Source organism: Oryctolagus cuniculus, chromosome X, assembly GCF_051225735.1.
Source record: "Oryctolagus cuniculus isolate XC-2025 breed Fujian yellow rabbit chromosome X, ASM5122573v1, whole genome shotgun sequence".
Taxonomy (NCBI): domain Eukaryota; kingdom Metazoa; phylum Chordata; class Mammalia; order Lagomorpha; family Leporidae; genus Oryctolagus; species Oryctolagus cuniculus.
In genome coordinates, this window is record NC_142888.1 from 97,592,354 (window position 1) to 97,612,630 (window position 20,277).

Below are 20,277 nucleotides of genomic sequence, written 5' to 3' on the forward strand. Positions count from 1 at the left end.
AGTGAACCATCGGATGTAAGACCTCTCCCTCTCTGCCTCTCCTCTCTCTATGTAACTCTGACTTTCAAATAAATAAACAAATCTTTTTAAAAATCCTCAACAAAATTCTAGCCAACTGAATACAACAACATATCAGAAAGATCATTCACCCAGACCAAGTGAGATTTATCCCTGATATGCAGGGATGGTTCAACATTCACGAATCAATCAATGTGATATATCACATTAACAAACTAGAGAACAAAACCATATGATTATTTCAATAGTACAAAGAAAATATTTGATAAAATACAATACCCTTTCATGATGAAAACTCTAAGCAGATTAGGTATAGAAAGAACATTCGTCAACACAATCAAGGCAATTTATGACAAACCCACAGCCAGCGTCCTATTGAGTGGGGAAAAGTTGGAAGCGTTCACACTGAGATACAGAACCAGAAAAGGATGCCTACTCTCACCATTGCTATTCAATATATTCCTGGAAGTTTTAGCCAGAGCCATTAGGCAAGAAAAAGAAATCAAAGGGATACAAATTGGGAAGGAGGAAGTCAAACTATCCCTATTTGCAGATGACATGATTCTCTATATAGGGGATCCAAAACACTCCACCAAGAAGCTATTGGAACTCATAGAAGAGTTTGGTAAAGTGACAGGATATAAAAATCAATACACAAAAATCAACAGCCTTTGTATACAGAGAAAATGTCAAGACTGAGACTGAAATTCTGAGATAAATTCCATTCACGGTACCTGCAAAAAAATCAAATACTTTAGAATACCTTTAACCAAGGATGTCAAAGATCTCTATGATAATTGCAAAACATTAAAGAAAGAAATAGAAGAAGATACAAAGAATGGGAAAATATTCCATGTTCATGGATTGAAGAATCAATATAATCAAAATGTCTATTCTTCTGAAAGCAATTTACAGATTCAATGCAATACCAATCAAAATACCAAAGACATTCTTCTCAACTATAGAAAAAAAATGCTGCTGAAGTTCATATGGAAACACAGGAGACCTCACATAGCTAAAGCAATTTTACACAACAAAAACAAAGCCATGGCATCACAATAACAAACATACTGTAAGGCAGTTATAATCAAAACAGCCTGGAGCCAGCGCCATGGCTCACTTGCTTAATCCTCCGCCTGCAGCACCGGCATCCCATATAGGCACCGGTTCTAGTCCCGGTTGCTCCTCTTCAGTCCAGCTCTCTGCTGTAGCCCAGGAAGGCAGTGGAGGGTGACCCAAGTGCTTGGGCTCTGCACCTGCATGGGAGACCAGGAGGAAGCACCTGGCTCCTAGCTTCGGATTGGCATAGCTCCGGCTGTAGCAGCCATTTGGGGGGTAAACCAATGGAAGGAAAATTTTTCTCTCTGTCTCTCTCTCTCTCTCTCACTGTCTAACTCTGTCAAATAAATTTTAAAAAATTTAAAACAATATTAAAAATAAAAATAAAACAGTCTGGTACTGGTATAAAAACAGATTGATAGACCAATGGAATACAATAGTTTCGCCAGAAATCAATCCAAGCACCCACAACCAACATAAATTTGACCAAGGAGCTAAAACCAATCCCTACAGCAAGACAGTCTTCAAAAATCGTGCAGGGAAAATCATATTTCCACATGCAAAAGTATGAAGCAAGACCCCTACCTTATTATACCTTATACAAAAATCCACTCAAAATTGATTAAAGGTCTAAATCTATGACATGACACCATTAAATTATTAGAGAACATTGGAGAAACCCTGTATGACATTGGCATATGCAAGGAGTTCTTGGAAAAGACCCCAGAGGCACAGGCAGTCAAAGCCAAAATTAACAAATGGGATTATATCAGATTGAGATGTTTCTGTACTGCCAAAAATACACTCAGGAAAGTGAAGAGGCAGGGGCTGGTGCTGTGGCACAGCGGGTTAATGCCCTGGCCTGAAGCACCGGCATCCCATGTGGGTGCCGGTTTGAGTCCCTGCTGCTCCACTTCCAATCCAGTTCTCTGCTATGGCCTGGGAAAGCAGTAGAAGATGGACCAAGTTCTTGGGCCCCTGCACCCATGTGGGAGACTCAGAGGAAGCTCCTGGCTCCTGGCTTCAGATTGGAGCAGCTCCAGCTGTTGCAGCCAACTGAGGAGTGAACCATCAGATAGAAGACCTCGCTCTCTCTCTGCCTCTCCTCTCTCTGTGTAACTCTGACTTTCAAATAAATAAATAAATCTTTTAAAGAAAGAAAGTGAATAAATTGTGTGTAAACAATGCAACTAATAAAGAATTAATAACCAGAATATACAAAGAGATCAAGGAACTCCACAGCAACAAAGCAAACAACGTAGTTAAGAGATGGGCAAAGGACTTAAACAGACACTCCTCAAAAGAGGAAATCCAAATGGCCAACAGACACATGAAGAAATGTTCAGGATCACTAGCCATGAGGGAAATGCAAATCAAAACCACCATGAATTTTCACCTCACTCCAGTTAGACTGGCTTTCATACAGAAATCAACAAACAACAAATGCTGGTGAGGATGTAGGGAAAAAGGTATCCTAATCCACTGTTGGTGGTAATGTAAACTGGTAAGGCCACTCTGGAGGACAGTATGGAGATACCTCAGAAATCTGAATATAGACCTACCATTTCACCCAGCCATCCCACTCTTCGGAATTTACCCAACGGAAATGAAATCTAAATAAAAGAGTTATCTGCACCGTCATGTTTATTGCAGTTCAATTCACTATAGCTAAGACATGGAACCAACCTAAATGTTCATCAGTTGAAGACTGGATAAAGAAATTGTGGGATATGTGCACTATGGAATACAACATAGCAGTAAAAAAAAATGAAATCCGCTCACTTGCAACTAAATGAATGAATCTGAAAAACATCATACTTAGTGAAATAAGCCAGTCCCAAATGGACAAATGTCATATTTTCTCCCTGATCTGCAGTTAAAAATAGAGCAACTAAAATGAAATCTGCAAAAATGAAATTGACACTTTGAGAAGGAATGACCTGAGCCTCCCTTGTGTTGACTGTCAAGGAACAGTTTTGGTTTTTTTATTGTCCTCAATGAGTTGTATTATGAGAGTTAACTGTGATACTTGTCCTCAAACAGTTTTGTGTGTGTGTCTGTGTGTGCAAATTGTTGAAATTTTTACTTAGTATAGAGTTGGTCTTCTGTGTACAAAGTTAATTGAAAATGAATTTTAATGGAGAATGGGTCTGGGAAGGGGAGAAGAATGAGAAGTAAGAGTGGGAGTGTAGGTGGAAGGGTGGGTATGGTGGAAAGAATAACTCTATTCCTAAAGTTGTACATATGAAATTTGTATTCCTTAAAAAATAAATTAATGAATTAAATATATATAAACTGTATACATGAAATATATGAAATTTGTTCCCCTTGTATAAATAAATGGAAATATGTATTCAAAAAATGCTTATATATGAATGTTCATAGCAGCACTCTTCCCCAAAACCACAAAGTGGAAATAACCCAAATGTCCATCAACAAATAAAAAAGCAAACAAAATGTGGCATACCCATACAATGGAATAGTGTTCCTTTATAAAAAGGAATGAAGCAGTGATATGCACTATAAGACAAATCTTGAAAATTTTAAGTAAAAGGATTCAGACACAGAAGTTCACATATTGTATGATTCCATTTATTTGGATAAATCTATATGGATGGAAAACAGATTAGTGGTTGCTGGGGGCACAGGAGAAGGGGAATGAGAAGTAGCTGGTAAGGGGCACAAGTTTCAGGTAAATAAAAAAGTTCTGCAACCAGATAGAAATGATTATTGTGCAACAGACCTACTTGGAGCTGAGTCCTGCTGTATGTTTGCAGACACAAACACATACACACACATACACACACCCCAATGTGAAAAAGACCTAGAATGAAAGAATGGGGACATGGGAAAGCTGAGACTGAGTCTGAGATTCAGGTTAAAGTTGAAGTTGAAGGCAAGACCTGGCAAAGCAACTCAGTCTAAGGCTTGCTTTTCAAATGCAACAAGAGCCCAGATGCTCATTCTGGAAAAACTCCAGGATAAAATTCCTGAGCAAGGGTAGACTAACATTAATCTTACCTGTAACTAAAAATTCCTCTTTCCTTCCATCTCTGCTAAAGTTGAAAGAAAACTTACCCTAAAATGTAGCTACTAGAAGTGGGAGAATTGAGTGGGGGGCCAGATGGCTGGCATTGTGGCACAGGGGGTTAAGGTGCCATCTGCAACACTAGCATCGTATATGGGCACTTGTTTGAGTCACAGCTGCTCCACTTCCAATCCAGCTCCCTGCTAATGTGCCTGGGAAAGCAGAAGATGTCCCAAGTGCTTGGGACCCTGCGCCCACATGGGAGACCCAGAAGAAGCTCCTGGCTCCTGGTTTCAGTCCGGCCTAGCCCCAGCTGTTGTAGCCATTTGGAGAGTGAACCAGCAGGTAGAAGAACTCTCTCTCTCTCTCTCTGCCCTCTCTATCTCTAACTCTGACTTTCAAACAAATAAGTAAATGTAACTCTTTCAAATAAATAAATAAATATTTTAAGATAAATAAATAAAAGTGTGGGGTCTGGGTAAGACAGATGATGTTGTCATAACCAGTATGAATGAGGGACTGAGAACTTCCTTCCCTCCTCTTCATTCTGCCCTGAAATGTGTGTCAAGAACACAGGTAATTCATGTTAACAAGAAATATGTGCAGACTGATGGCAATTTATTAGTTTCTTCAACCTGAGATATCTGAAGGCAGATATATCCTTGAAGCAATTGATTCTGATTTCTCTCATCAAAATAAGTGTCCCCATTGCACCCAACCACATAGCCTTGCCCTCTACACCCTATAAGGACACTATGAACTGGAAAGTCACTTCCTTCCTTACCATGTCTTTAAAGCCTCCAAGGACAGCAGCAGTGATGATGCCCAGGAACAGGCCGACAATGTTGAGAATGGTGGCAGACCAGAGCAGGTGGTAGAGGTGGATGATGTCCTGGCAGCTGCTGACGTCTATATATTCATAGTACCCACCAGTGATCTCCACGCGACTGTCAGGGAGGAGCACACCCTATTAGTCCCCAGGGAATAGAATGCCTCCCCCATCCCCATGCCCTGGATTTGGCTATCATGGAGCTCAGTGAAAGAACAGGTGTGCAGGTGGGCAGCTATCATAAGGACATCATAGTAATTAACTTGGGAGGGCAAGACTTTTTAATAAATAAAAGTGTTATTGATCTTTATACAAAACAAGCACACTCCTACCTTCCAGAGAAACACTTGTAACCATCATTAACACTAATCCTAGATAGCATTTATTGACACTTGTTATGTACCAGACACAGTTCTGAGCATGTTACATATGTGAATTCATTAAATCTGTGCTTTCCAGTATTGTCACTACTAGCCACACGAAGCTATTTAAGATAAAATTAGGAGCTTAAAATTCAGTTGTTCAGTCTCACCAGCCACATTTCAAGTGTGCAACAGCCACTCATAGCTAGTGGCTACTGTACTGGACACAGCAGCTTGAAGAACATTTTCATTATCACAGAAAGTTCTATGAAACAGAGTTTCAAGTTCTTAGAATATTCTAGGAGGTAAGTGCTATCACCATTTCTATTTTACGGATGAATAAAGTGAAAAGGCACAGACAGGTTAAGGAACTTGCCCAAGTTGTAAGTGGTACAGCTAGAATTTGAATTCAGGCTTCAAATACTTTAGTGTCTCTTCTTTCAAAACACAAGAAAACAAAACAAAAAACAATGTCCCAATAAAGAAGTAAAGCCTATTTGCTTCATGATACCCAAATACTATATCCTTGGAGAAAACCTTCCATGACCACTATCTCGAGACATCAGGGGCCAGTGTTGTGGCATCATAGATAAAGATGCCACCTGCGATGCCAGCATCCCATATGGGTGAGGGTGCACATATGGGTGCTTCACTTCTGATCTTAGGCTAATGGCCTGAGAGAAGCAGCGGAAGTTGGCCCAAATGTTTGTACCCCAGCACCCATGTGCAAGACCCAAATGAAGCTCCTGGCACCTGTTTTCAGCCAGGCCAAGCTCTGGCTATTGCAGTCACCTGGGGAATAAGCCAGCAGATAGAAGATTCTCTCTCTCTCTCTCTCTGTCTCTCTCTCTCTCTCTCCCTGACTTTCAAATAAATAATTTTTTAAAAATTTTAAAAATATAAGCTCACCAATATTTGAAACCCACTCTTCTCAATGGTATGCTTCCACTCTGGAATTTTAAGGGTATTTCAATTCACCAGAATTTGAACTGAATTTCAGTATTTCAGGAACAGAGTTGAAGAGTCCACTCACTTGAGTGTCTCCTACTAGTTAGCATTGTCTAGGCACCAGGGATGTGGCAGGGAACATGCACAGATTCCTACTGCCCTAAAAAGGCACAGCTAGAAAGAACAGGCCTGTGTCTATGAGTAGATTTGTGACCATAGAGACAGAATAGTGGCTTCAGAGGCAGTGTCTGATGTTCTCCCAAATGATTTTTGCCTATCTCCTAAAGCACTGAGAGTGGACAAATAGCATTTACAGTCTCCAACTTATACCAGTTTGACTTATGGTTTTTCAACATTACAGTGGTGTGAAATGTACATGTATTCAGTAGGAAGTGTAATTTGAATTTCGAGTTTGGATCTTTTCCCTGGCTGGTATTGTGTAGTATGGTCTTCTCTCGTGATGCTGGGCAGGGCAGCAGCTACAGCTTCTACTAAGCCAGGTGATCACCAGGGGAGACCACTAACACTATAGTGTTCTGTATTATTAAGCTAAGATGTGCAAACAGGTTATGGGTATTAAATACATTTTCCACTTATGATATTTTAAGCTATAATGAGTTTATCAGGATGTAACTTCATTGTATGTTGAGGAGCATTTTTATAGACAGGCGGTATACTAAAGCAGATGCTGGAGTCAGACTGTATTCAAATAATATCTCTGTCACTTATTTGCTGTCTGACCATCAGTAACCTTCTTAGTTTCTCTGAGCACAGGAGATTTCATGAGAGTATGCATGGAAGCAGTACTCCAACACATAATAAAATGTAGCTAGATCTATACCTTCCAAGAGCGAGCCTCTGGCAACACAATTCAAACCTTTGCATCTTTTTTTTTTCTCTTTAGCAGGAGAGCTCTTTCTTTCACAAACACTGTACAATTTCAGCATTTTTACAAAAGATCAGCTTCAATATTTGCAAACATTGGGTAGTCTGGGAGATGAGAATTGTTTAAAGGCTAGTTACAATTGATTGATATTTAATGAAAAAATCCTCAGCAAACCTCATCTTTCTCTCCCAACCTTACCAACACAATTCCACCACCCTTTATGAAAACCATAACCTAGAAACACTTGAGACCACACACCTTGTTTTGTGAAATTAACACAAGCTGGACGAAGCCAGTAATGGTGTTATTCATACAGTAGCACAAACTCTAGGTTTGATAATTTTTTAAAAGATTTTATTTATTTATTTATTTATTTGAGAGGTGGAGTTACAGACAATGAGAGGGAGAGACAGAGAGAAAGGTCTTCCATCCGCTGGCTCACTCCTGAAATGGCCGCAACAGCCGGAGCTGGGCCGATCCAAAGCCAGGAGCCAGGAGCCTCCTCCGGGTCTCCCACGTGGCTTGGGAAAGCAGTAGAAGGTGGCCCAAGTCCTTGGGCCCTTGCACCTGCATGGGAGACCCGGAGGAGGCTCCTGGCTCCTGGCTTTGGATCGGCCCAGCTCCGGCTGTTGCGGCCATTTCAGGAGTGAGCCAGCGGATGCATCTTGTTTTTAAAGGCAATAAGGGGTTGGCACTGTGGCGTAGCGGGTGGAGCCGCCACCTGCGGTGCCAGCATCCCATATGGACACCGGTTCAAGTCCCAGCTGTTCCACTTCTGATCCGGCTCTCTGCTGTGGTCTGGGAAAGCAGTCTTTGGGCCCCTGCATCCATGTGGGAGACCCAGAGGAAGCTCCTGGATCCTGGCTTCGAATCGATATAGCTCCAGCTGTTACAGCCATCTGGGGAGTGGACCAGAAGATGAAAGACCTCTCTCTCTTTCTGCCTCTCCTTCTCTCTGTGTAACTCTGACTTTCAGATAAATAGATAAATCTTAAAAAAAATAAAGGCATTAATATTTTAAAGTAACAGACCACAACATGGGAGATAGGTTTAGTAGTTCACTTAAAAATATTCAGTAATTTTAGGGAATATGTTTTGGTATCGGTTTGAATGGTTTCAGCAACTATTTATTGTTTTTAACTGAACCATGCAACAAAGAAGTTAATACTTAGATATGGTCCAGGGGTTAGCAAATTAAAGTGATTTGCTTCAGTTTTAGATTCATAATTCCACTTGGTTCAGCTCTGGGCAGAGTCCTCTGAAATTGCATCTCTTGCATTCCCACTGCTCCCATCCTCATGCCTTCATGACTGCAAGGCCCTCTTGATAGGCCCTATTATTGTTTTCTCTTCATAAAATACTTTATAGACTATATCATTCATTTAATCAAAACCCCTCCATGGCTCCCCAGTGCCTTTAGAAAAAAGGGTACAAATTCTTTGGTATGCTACAATCTCACCCCAAAATAAAGTCCACGCTCCAGCCAGATTGGACTCCTCAGAAGCCCCAAACGGGCCATGCTTGAGCTTAGTCCAAACATTTGCTTGGAATTTCCCCCCTGCACAGGAGGGACTGCTTTCTGTTCTCTGCCTGCCCTAATCTGTCCCACTGTGCAAAGCCTCAGATGCTTTCTCTAAGGACTCCAGTACCATTCATTAGCTTTTTCCCACAGCCCCCAACAGTCTATTCCTCTTGGTACTTTGTATATGCAAATCATTCAATTACTCACTGAATCCAATATGTATTTAGAGCCTAAACAGTGCCTAGTACTATGCTTGATGCTGAAGCTATAATTAAGGCAATGCCAACAGGCTATCTCTATCAAGGCTATGGCCAACAGGCTATCTCTTGATATTCTAACCTCTTGAGGGCAATGGTCACCTCTTAAATGTTTTGTGTGTCTTCTTCACTGCCTAGAAATATTAAAGGTTATGAACAGATTCTTAGTAAATGAGTAACTGAGCACAAAGACAGATCATTACATTGATTATGATATTGACTACTCAATATGACCTTGCATCCCCTTGCTCCCAACTTGCTGGGTGGGCCTAGAGAATCAGACAGCCTCTCTGTGTTTCAGTAACCACTTAACAAAGTAGGAGGCAGCAGATCTTGGAGATGGCAGAAGGTCATTCTTCTCTTTGATAGGGGCCTGGTGCCATTAACCAATTCTTGGTGGGCAGGCAGTGTTCATGGGCAGCCTCTGTGTATTTCTTGCCACATATATTGTATACACCCATTTAAGTTCCTCTCCCTGTAATCCCTTTGGTAACTCAAGTCCCTTAAGTGTAAAGCTATGTTTCATCAACACATATCCTTTCAGAACAGTGCTTGGCACATGGTAGGAGTTTCACAAAAGTTTGTCAAGGGAAGGAATGAATAGAAGTGAACCATCTTCTTTCCTTTTATTACCAAATGGAGCAATTCACAAAGCACTCCATTTCCTTTCAGTTCCTTTAGGTTACACACTTAAAACCTGTGATGTTGACATAACTTCTCCAAAGATGAGTGAATACATGAACACCCAAAGTACTCTGAAAGGCCGCTGCTAAGGAGCTGTGTTCTAGAGAAAGCCACCTTCTTGCACAAGGCTAAATGGAATAATTTATGTTTGGTATTAAAACCTCATCACCCATGACGTCAAAGAAGATCTGTGGGTTCGAAAGAACGGTAGAAACTCTGTCTCTGTAGCACTGTGCAAATCACTACCTGATGTTTTTGTTCCCACTTTTTTTCTTGGCCTCCTTTCCAGGAAATGGACTGGAAGAGCTAGGAATTGATTAAAATTAGGCTTCGTGTGAGGAAAGCAAACATGCGCTTGACAAAATGAAAGTCTCTAAGCCTCAGAATGCTTATTGCTAGCTATATTTAGACCTTGGGTCTAGGGCTCTGGCTCTGGCCCTGGCTCTGGCTCTGGCTCTGGCTGGAAAATATCCCAGGTCAAAGAACAACTTTTCCCTGTGTTGTGGGAGCATCCTCTCTTCAGTCTCATAGTCTGAGATTATACCTGGTTGGACTGTCTCCTGGAAAAAAAGCTAAGCAAGTCTTTCTGCTGGCTTTGGCCTTGAATTGTTAGTACCACAGCCTTGGGAGAGGGGAAGAAATGCCTGAGACTGGCCTCCAGGCATTGGGTAGGTGAGATCTATTTTCAGGCTTGGATCTTTAAAAGAAGTGTTCCCAGGACCCCTTTCAGTAACCTTGTCTAATAGTTTATTTTCCTGGTGAAAAGGGATTTCTTCTTTTTTTTCTTTTCAACAAATGTCACTCCCTTTTCATCAGCTCTCTACTCATGCCCAGCCCTATGCTAGAACTCAGGGATATCGATAAAATTAAGTCTTGTTTCCTGCCCTTAGGGAGCTCATAGTTTAGCACAGTTCCTTATAAAATTTCTTCATGAAAGACAATACTGGTATAACCCTCTTTTAAAAAGTAAGAAAGTCAGTTATTATGAAGTTCATATTAACATGAAGATAAACTGTGCTTAAGCCCTTACAAAAAATCACCTGAGTGCTCAGCTAAATGGAATTTAAAGAAGGATTTTGTGTATTTAAACCTTTTCTAGAAACACACCTATCACAGAAAGAAAGAAAGATGTGTCTGCAAGGGATTGCTTCTCAGTCTTCTCAGTGGGGCCCCTGTCTGCAGCTCAAGATTGCAGGCTGGGCTCCCACTACTTCCCAGCCCCAGGAGGCCATGGAATGGAAAAAGAAAGGGGAGCAGGCCAGAGAAGGGAGAAAGATGGAAACAGGAAGGTCAAAAGAAGGAGGAGAGAAAGGGGGAGGGATGGACACAAAAGGGGAGGGAGTTAGGGATAAAGGGAAGCAAGAGGTAAGAGAGAAAAATAATCTCAATTCTTATAAGGCCTATTTTATTTTCCTTTGATCATTTTTGGAAGGATGGGCTCAGGCAGTACAATTATAGCAAGCTCTTAATCATTGCCACTAAGTAAGTCCTTTATAAGTGTTAGTTATTATTACAACATGAATAATTGAGCCATTCAGATAATCCCTAAACCTCATTTGAGTCTTTTAAGTTTCTCTTACTCCACTGCCACACATGTCAATGAAATGAGATTGATGGGAGCAAAAAAGATAAATGGCCCCTGTGAGTTCTCCTCCTTCTCTGCCTACAGCCTGTCAGTACTGGCCTGCAACAGTAAGGGATGTGTATTCATTCCTCTGACACCTCTAAATCTAGCTCCATCCAGCCCTTCTCCTTATACACTCCCTCAGATTCTGAAGAAAATATGTGCATGGACATGTTCTGCATCACCTACTCACACATCCCTGTGGATTCCACCTTCTAAGTTGCCCTTAAAAAATATTCCCAGATTTCTATTATCACCAAACCAACTTAATCCAAGTTCCATTCTCCGTGGCCTGAACTATTGCAGTGGCCTCCTAACTGCTCTGGTCTCTTACTGTTCAAGCCCATCTTCTATGCTATCTAATTCAATGCTTGCCAACTTCCCACAGGATCAAGTCTGGAGTTGTTCCTGTGGCCAAAGGGATCGCTGTCATCTGACCTCTGACTACAGCTCTGCCCTCATCTCCTACCACAACTTCTATAATTATCTCTACTTCCGACCTCCTGACAAATGTCAAGAACAGCCTCCCTCTCTCTACCCCCTTGTAATTTGTCTCATAATTCTCTACTTATCCTTTAAGTCTTAGTTCCTATATGACCTCTTCTTCACGCTGATCTGTACTCCAGCAAGCTCTGTCTTTCATTTATTTGGGATGCCAGGGTTCCCACTATATCCACAAATCATCAATGTACTTATCACACTATATTGCAACCAATTGCTCAGATTTGTCTTCTCCGTTAGTCTAGGAAACTCCTCACTGGCAACATCTGTATTCTAAGCACCTAAATTTTTTTAAGTAAATGGGAATTAGAAGGCAGAGAGCCAGAATAAGTGTAGAACTATCACCAAACCTGCTGTACTTGCTGTTCCTTCTGCTTGAAACACTTGGGTTGCTCTCTCATCTCATTCAAGTTTCTGCACAAACCTTACCTCCTCATAGAGGCCTTCCCTGGCTACTCTATCTAACTTAGTACATGCATACGCATATACCAACTCATCACAATCTATCCACTTCTCCTGTTTCATTCTTCACAGCTCTGATCACCACTTTGCATGATGTTATATATTTGTGCATTTATATCTCTCTTACTGGAGCATAAGCCCAAAGGGGTAAAAGGACTTTTGCTCTGTTTGGCACTGAATCTTCAGTGTCTACAATAGGATCAGATAACTATTTGTTGAGTGCTGTTGAAGTTGGACACACACAGAGCTGGGTTTGAATCCGACTTTTACCATTTTCAAGATCTGTGTGACCTAAGATTAGTAGTCTCCTCATCTGTAAAATGGGATAGTTCTACATACTCCATAGGTAAGAATTATATGAGATCAAATATCTGAAAGTACCTTGCATGATGCCTGGTACAGAGAAGGTAGGTAAAGCCTGTTAGCTGAAATCTATTGACAGCCTAGTGTCTTCTAATTCTCTGATCCCCACCATGCACTCTTCCCCATTCTCAGCCCTTCTAATGCACACTGTAGTTGAACTATGCCTGGGGCTCAACACTTACTTGCCACAGTTGTAGAGGTCACAGCAGAAGCAGGTGTTGCCCCGGATGCGAGGTGTGCAGAACCCACGGCTGAGGTGTGGACAGTTCACCTGAGAGTACACAACAGTGAAGCAATGAGCTGGCATTGCATGGGAAGCAGGGCCCTCTGGGGTTGGAAATGCAAGTTAGTGACTGATGAAAATGGTAAGGATGGCTGTGAAATGGACGCACCAACGTATGAAAGGGATGGGGCTGGGCAGGCAGCTAGCCAAACTTGTCTATGAGGCTTGTGTCCAGCCCCAGCCCCAGCCCTCAGTGCCCCATCCCTTAAGGGTGGTGATGGAGAGGAAGAAGGACAGATGGAAGGACAGACAGAAGAACAATTGGTGGTAGGAAATGAAGATTCAAGAGGAGAGGAAATCAGGGTATAGGAGGAAAGAGGATCAGGTGGGAAGGAAGACAGAGGGGTCATCACATGCACTCTGAAGTACGATAGTACCTCTCTAGCTGTCTGGGTAAGGTTCCTCATAACCCTCGCGGAAGGAGAATTTTTTGTTGAGGAACTTATGACCTTATATAGGAAAAATAGGATTAGGGGGACCAGTGTTACAAGTGAACCTATGGAAGTCATTATTCATATTTTATACCCATCAAATTAATGCAAGAAAGCTATCATGACAAAATCAAGAGAACACAATGACATTTAACACATTTTGAATTTGCCAAAAAAAAATTCTTAAAACTGAAAAAAAATTCCATTTACCATCTCTTATTTGAAAGAAATTTTCCAGGCTCTCTCCTGCAATATGGATGCAATAGAGTGCTCATCGATTTGTTTTCTTTGTTATAGGGAGTATTTATAGGAAATGGACAATTTTTAATACTGTATCCTTCATCCAAGTGTTCAGTGCCTTTCTGAGGAGCTGTTAACACATTTCCTATTTCTAGTCCTCCCTTCTAACCTGAAAATAGTTGGAAAATGGTCAATTTGTGGTTTGTCAAAGAAAAAATGAAGCAAGCAGATAACAGAACCATAATAAAAGCCTTTACTATGATGCCTTGGGAGCAGGACCATCACTCCGCCTAACTCCAATGGCACCACTCACATTATATTTTATGTAAAATGGCTCCTAAAGTTTGTTGCAATGCAGTGGCCAGTTTATATCCACATGCCTTCCTTCTCTTGTTCAAATCACATTTATAATTTTCTTAAACAATCTTGGGGCAACTGGCTTCAATTGGAGGACAATAGCATAACAAAGTGTCAAAGTTCCTGGAAGCATAAGTAGAGTTTCATATGAAGCGATCCCTGGATTGGAAGGGATTATTGTGTTCTGAAATGAAAGCTCTTCTAAAAGTACCTGGAGTCATGCTTCACCTCATTGTTCATTGCCTCTAGTTCTGCCTGAGGTGACACAGAGCACAAGGAGAGGCACATGGGACAGGAAAGATGTATTCAAGCATTACCAGGTGCTTCAAAAGTTCACAGAAGTTCAGTTTCTTTGGGTGCCCAAAATTAAAATTCATGCATAATTTTTTCATACTATGCATTTCCTATGAACATTTTGAAGAACCCTCCTATTAGGCAGGCCTCCTGAGGGTGTGATGAGAGGGTCAAGGCTAACAGCCCAGGCCTTCCTAGTGCCTTGCTGTGGACAAGGCTTCTCAATTACTCTTTCTGCCTCCAGACCCCTCCTTATGTGTGGAAGTCAGGCCTCCTTAGTCCAGGCAACTGAACCAGCATCCACAGAAATGGGGAGGGGATGACCTATGGTCTCTATATTCTCATCTGTCTCTCTTGAGATGAAAGCCACATACTGAGGGGTTGCTGGTTGTTGTTAGAGATGCAGCCTGTGGCCACAGAACAAAGTAAATTTGATTATGCTTCATGAGGCTCCAACCTATCACCATGGCCTCATTAGCACTGTGTTCTGACCCACTGAACAAATCAGCTACAGATGCATAACAATAAGCCTCTTAGGATCACAAAAAGGGTAAAAGAAAGGTGATTTCAGGCAGAACAAGAGACTTTCTCAGAAGTTAAAGACATGCAGTCACATTCTGACTCACTTCCTCAGCTTCTTTCTGGGATGTCTTGGGGACATAGTGGCACCGGTTAGCATACAGTGGCTTCAGATCCTGGAAAGGAAAACACCAAACCAAAGGGATTTGGGGTTTGGAAAATAAAACAGCAAGAGCTCTCCTTGGTAATAAAAGGTTTGAACACACACACACACACACACACACCCTGGAATAGGCAATGGGTTGGGTTAACTTCTGAAAGTTACCCATTTAGGGAGCCTGAGAATGTAATGATCACACAAAAATATTCTAATAACTGTTTTCTACTGGGCTATTGGTGAATTAGAAATTAAGAAATCAATTCAGAAACAAGTTTCTTGAAATTTGCTCTCTGGTTTCTTCTTATTTTTAGTCATTGTCTTCTTTCAGTCACCAGGGAACAAAATTCAAACCTCCATGTCACTGTCACATTACACACCCAAATGGAGGAAGCACAGCTGTAGGACAGCACTAGGACTGACTGACTTGTGTTGTCATTTCCCAGCTTTTTTAAGAGAAAGAGCTCAGGAAGCCAGCCCCTGGAGGGTTGGCAGCTGCTGAGACAGCTATAGATATCAACTCAACTGAACTACAAGCCATTTTCACTCAATTACATGGATTAGATAATGCCACCACACTCCAAAAGTACTACCAAAGCCCAGAAACCTAACGTGGGGCTCTAGGACAGTTGATTTACCCAATTGGCTTAGCTAGATTTCTGGTGAGAATCTATTCCTGCTCTCAGGTTTTGGGATTGGGGTAGAACAGACACAATCCAGGGATGCCTGGAAGTGACAGGGATCCCAGGGGCCCCTGGATAGTGAAGAAAAAACACATGATGCTAACTCTTGAGGATCTCTGAGGGAGGGAGAGACTGGGAAAGCATATACAGTGTAATCTTCAGATGTTGTTGAGTTTGCAAAAAAGGACCTGATTGAGAACTCTGCCCACTTCTGTGCAAAAAAGGCTACTCCAAGGTTAGTTATCTGATTCGTTCATATAGCATACTTCATTAGCATAAAATTTCAGTTCCCTCTGATTGATTTATTATCCTAATAATCTGATTGGTTGTTATCCCAGCTCTCTGGTTATTATCTGATTGGTTGTTATCCTAGCTCTCTGGTTGTTATCCTAAACCCCTGATTGGTTGTTATCCCTGTTTCCTGATTGGTTGTTATTCTACTCCTCATGAGTGGCTAAATCTGGATCCAGTTTTCAGAAAGGGGCCCCATCAGAGAGAGTCACTTTGTGTATAAGAGAGATAGTACTGTCAAGCTTCTTTGGCACCTCTTCCCTTGGCATCCCTTCCTGACTGCTGTGGCAGGAGATTTCTCACTTTCAGTAATTCTCACTTTGCTCACTGTCCCTGTCCACAAGCATTGTCCTGCAACAGAAGCTTTGAGACAGGGGATTAGAGTTCACTTTCAGGGAAAACACTAAATTTCACAGTGGTAGAGGCTTCTACCAAAGGGAAATTAGGACAGGACAGCAGTTTATGCAAACTGACCCTAGAGGTTTGGCGTAAGTACCCAGGCAAAGGGAATCTGTTGCCTCCCTCCCTTCTGTCTCCACTTCTCTTGCCATTGCCAATAATCCTGGTGGCTGCTTTTTCCCACACAAGTAATCTGGCACCTCCTGTATTTGGCACCCAAGTGCTTCCTGCCTTCTAGCCAGCTGCTCCACCAAAGACCTAGGACTTTGCATCAGCTACTTCTATGTGAACCTTCTGACTTCTCAATGTCCTGAAGGTACATTACCCAGATAGTTTAGCCTCGAAAGGAATGAGGGTTTTACACTAACACCTGGCAGAGGTTATTTTCCAAGTTTGGGTAATGGCAGAAGTCATTTTTATCCTGCTAAAGAGGTGGCTTGATCAAAGCCCTCCTGACCTGATTTTGCAAAAAACACTGAGCCACCAACTGCCCTAAATGAAGAAAGATATGTGTGAGGGTTGTCTGGTTGTTGCTTCTGGCTGCTACTCTTCACTCGGGCCCCAGCAAAGGAACAATAACAGGCAATTGGGAGATAAGAAAAGATCATTCAGTTAGAGCTCGTCAACCTATTTAAATGCAAGGGCCACCAGATATGCAGTGAAGGGGTGCAAAGAGAAATTGTTTTATGTTGAGCGTCTACTTTGTACCAGGCCTCTCTCAGGGTATGTTCATATCCCTTTTTTAAATTTTATTTAAGATATACAAATTTCATGTATACAAACTTAGGAACATAGTGATACTTCCCACCCTACCCTCCCTCCCACCCATGCTCCCTCCTTTCCTCCTCCTTCCTCTCCTATTCCCTTTCTTAATTTTTACAATGATCTACTTTCAGTTTACTTTATATTCATAAGATTAACCCTAAACTAAGTAAAGAGTTCAACAAATAGTATGAATCCATTATTTAATTTCATTCTAATACTAAATCTGAAATGTAGGTTGCTATTATATTCACCAGAAACTGACATAAGAAGGTAAACTGAATTTCACAGCTAGTTAAAGGCTATAGTAAGGAGAAGGGAAAGAAAGGAAACAAGGAGAGAGAGAGAGAGAGAGAGAGAATAGGACAAATGTGAAAGGGATGCATGGGAAGGCAGGTCTTGAAAGGACATACAGATTCACTCAAATCAAAGGAAAAGGACAAAATATTAACAACAGGGCAGTCTAGCTCCAACCCACCACATCTGTGCTAGGGTCCAAATGTATCTTTCATTTAAATTGGCCAAGAGATATCATCATAGATTAACAAAGCCTCCTTCTTCAAAACCCCTTGAGTGTCATCGAAGACTGGCAGATGTCTTAGGGAAGGTATAATGTAGGCAGAAATATTTTCTTAAACAGTTATCTAGCCTTAAACCCAAACCCTTATATCAAATATTATATTGCAAGTCACTACCTGCAGGTGGTACAGAGGCCATGGACTCAGAGTAAAATAGGTGATCATTATAAGAAACTCCAAGTAAATAGAATTTGGGTCTTTACCCATTGATTTTGAATGAGACCAATGATAAAAAGCAAAGAAACAAACAATAGGAGAATCAGGGAAATGCAAATCAAAGCCAGTAGTGAACTACTGCTTCATACCCACTAGGATAGGTAGAATAAAAAAATCTGATAATAATGACAGTTGGCAAGGATAGAAAAATCAGAACCCTCATACACTGCCAGTGGGAATATAAAATAGTACAGGTACTTTGAAAACCAGTCTGGAAGTTCCTCAATTAAACATAGTTACTATATAACCCAGAAATCCTACACCTAAAGGGAAAGAAATGAAAATGGAAACAGATGTCTGTGCAGACTTGTACACAAATGTTTATAGCAGCATTATTCATAATAGTCAAAAGGTGGAAATAATCCAAATAGCCATTAACTAGTAAATGGACAAACAAAATGTTGCTCATCTATAGGACCATAAAAAGAAATAAATTACTGACACATGCTGCAATTTGTTTAAACCTTATACTATGTAAAAAAGTCAATCTCATAAGAATATATTACAATTCCATTAATATAAAATGCCTCTAGAATAGGGATAGCTCTAAAAAAGAAAGTAGATTAGTGTTTGCTTAGGGCTGGTGGATAAGGGGATAGAGAAGCAATAGTGAAAGGTAGAGGAATTCTTTTTGAGGTGATGAAAATTTTCTCAATTTGATTGTGGTGTTCATAAATATTGTGGTTGTACATAAATATGAATACACTAAAAATAATTGAATTATACATTGTAAGTAGGTGACATGTGCAAGATGTGAACTATATCTCAGTAAATCTGCTTTTGAAAAGCATTGGGAATGGATGAAGGAAGGGAAAGGAAGGAAGCCATTTTAGCTCATGATGCCATCGAAGTCTACTTCAGGTTTCTTAGCCACTGGGCCCATGTTGCCATGGGGACTGCCTCAGAGTGAATATCTTTTGTCAAATGGGGATAATAATGCCTGCCCTATATATCTCTCAGTATTGCAGTGGGTCTCAAATGAGATAATAGATGTGAAAACACACTGAAAAGCTAAATGCATGGTACAAAAACAAGAAAGTATTGTACTGTTAATACAAAGTATTGTCTTGTTAATACAAAATAACATACATACCATGATTGACTGCAACCATGCTACAATAATAGTTATATACTCAAAGGGTAATATACAAAAACAACAATAATCATGGATGTTTAAAGTTATTGACTTGTCAGTTGCCTTTTTAAGAGGGAAAATTTTAAGAAAAAGATGGCTGCTCTCAGCTAAACCCAAAAGGTATAGTTCTGATAGAAGAGTCTACATTTATATTGATGGCCCTGAAATAAAATAAGGCCAAGATCTTTTCTCTTCTACCTCTTATTTTTTCCCCTGCCCAGAAATTATTTCCTGAGATGCCACTTCAAAGATAGCCTCAGTTATAATATTGACCATTTGAATCCCTGTAATCTTGGCAAACAAGGGACTATGCCTCTTCTGTGTCGGAGGAAGGTCCAAGAATGAGTTGAAATTGAAATAATAATATCTCAAATCATCCTAACCAACATCCCACCATATCCATGACATTCCCTCATGGTGATCTTAACAATTACCCAGTGAATAAAATGGAATAAAATGTAATTTGATCCACAGAAAATTCTGTTAGTGTAATTTTGCTCTAAATCAATTATTTTAGAAAATTTAATTTCTGACTAGTTTATGACATATTTTCATTTTCAATACTGGCTCAATTGAAAAAAATGAGCCTTTGTGTTTGTTGTGTTGGGGTTCAGTAAGTTATTGTGGATCACACAATAACCTTGATTGTGGTTTGTGGACCAGATCAGGACTGTATTATGAGTTTACTGGGCCCTAAGCTCTTTTGCCTTTGCAGGCCTTTCTTCCAGTAAAAAAAAAAAATGAAAATTACATATATTTTAAGTTATTGTATAACTTCATTGGTATAAAAATAAATATATTTATATTATATGCTAAGACTCTTTTCAACCTAAAGTTAACCAGTTTTCTTCTTATCTAAAAATAAATTATAGGCTGCGCCATGGCTTACTTGGCTAATCCTCCACCTGCGGCGCTGGCACACCGGGTTCTAGTCCCGGTTGGAGCGCCAGGTACTAGTCACGGTTGCTCCTTTTCCAGTCCAGCTCTCTGCTGTGGCCCGGGAGTGCAGTGGAGGATGGCCCAAGTGCTTGGGTCCCTGCACCCACGTGGGAGACCAGGAGAAGCACCTGGCTCCTGGCTTCGGATCAGCACAACGCTGACCGTAGAGGCCATTAGGGGAGTGAACCAACGGAAGGAAGACCTTTCTCTCTGTTTCTCTCTCACTCTCTGTAACTCTCTCTCTCTCTCTCTCACTGTCTAACTCTGCCTGTCAAAAAAAAATAAATAAATAAAATAAATTATAACATTTTTATTGACCCTGAAAGAACTATGGGTCCTAGGCACTGTGTTTACCATGTTTAATTGAGAAGTCATCCCTGGGAAAGCCATGTGGAATAATATGAAATATAAGGCACTAAAAGAGCTATGAGTATTCCTAAAGAGAACCAA

At 40.8% G+C, this 20,277-nt stretch overlaps 1 protein-coding gene across 13 annotated transcripts in view; it reads right to left on the bottom strand.

The window, feature by feature from the left end:
* TMEM255A (transmembrane protein 255A) overlaps positions 1-20,277 on the bottom strand; it is a 67,962-nt gene that overhangs the window by 22,123 nt on the left and 25,562 nt on the right. For 5 of the 13 annotated variants that reach the window (XM_089324569.1, XM_002720402.6, XM_089324572.1 and 2 more), the window contains 3 exons: positions 14,775-14,843; positions 12,726-12,814; positions 4,890-5,052 (listed from right to left, as the gene is read on the bottom strand). The exons of 2 other annotated variants lie outside the window; for them this stretch is intronic. In XM_089324569.1, coding sequence (XP_089180695.1) covers positions 4,890-5,052; positions 12,726-12,814; positions 14,775-14,843 — 321 coding nt within the window. Of the gene's footprint in view, positions 1-4,889; positions 5,053-7,890; positions 8,030-12,725; positions 12,815-13,203; positions 13,276-14,774; positions 14,844-20,277 lie in introns of those variants that run through there. 6 more of the 13 variants (XM_089324568.1, XM_002720401.6, XM_089324570.1 and 3 more) reach the window with 3 other exon arrangements.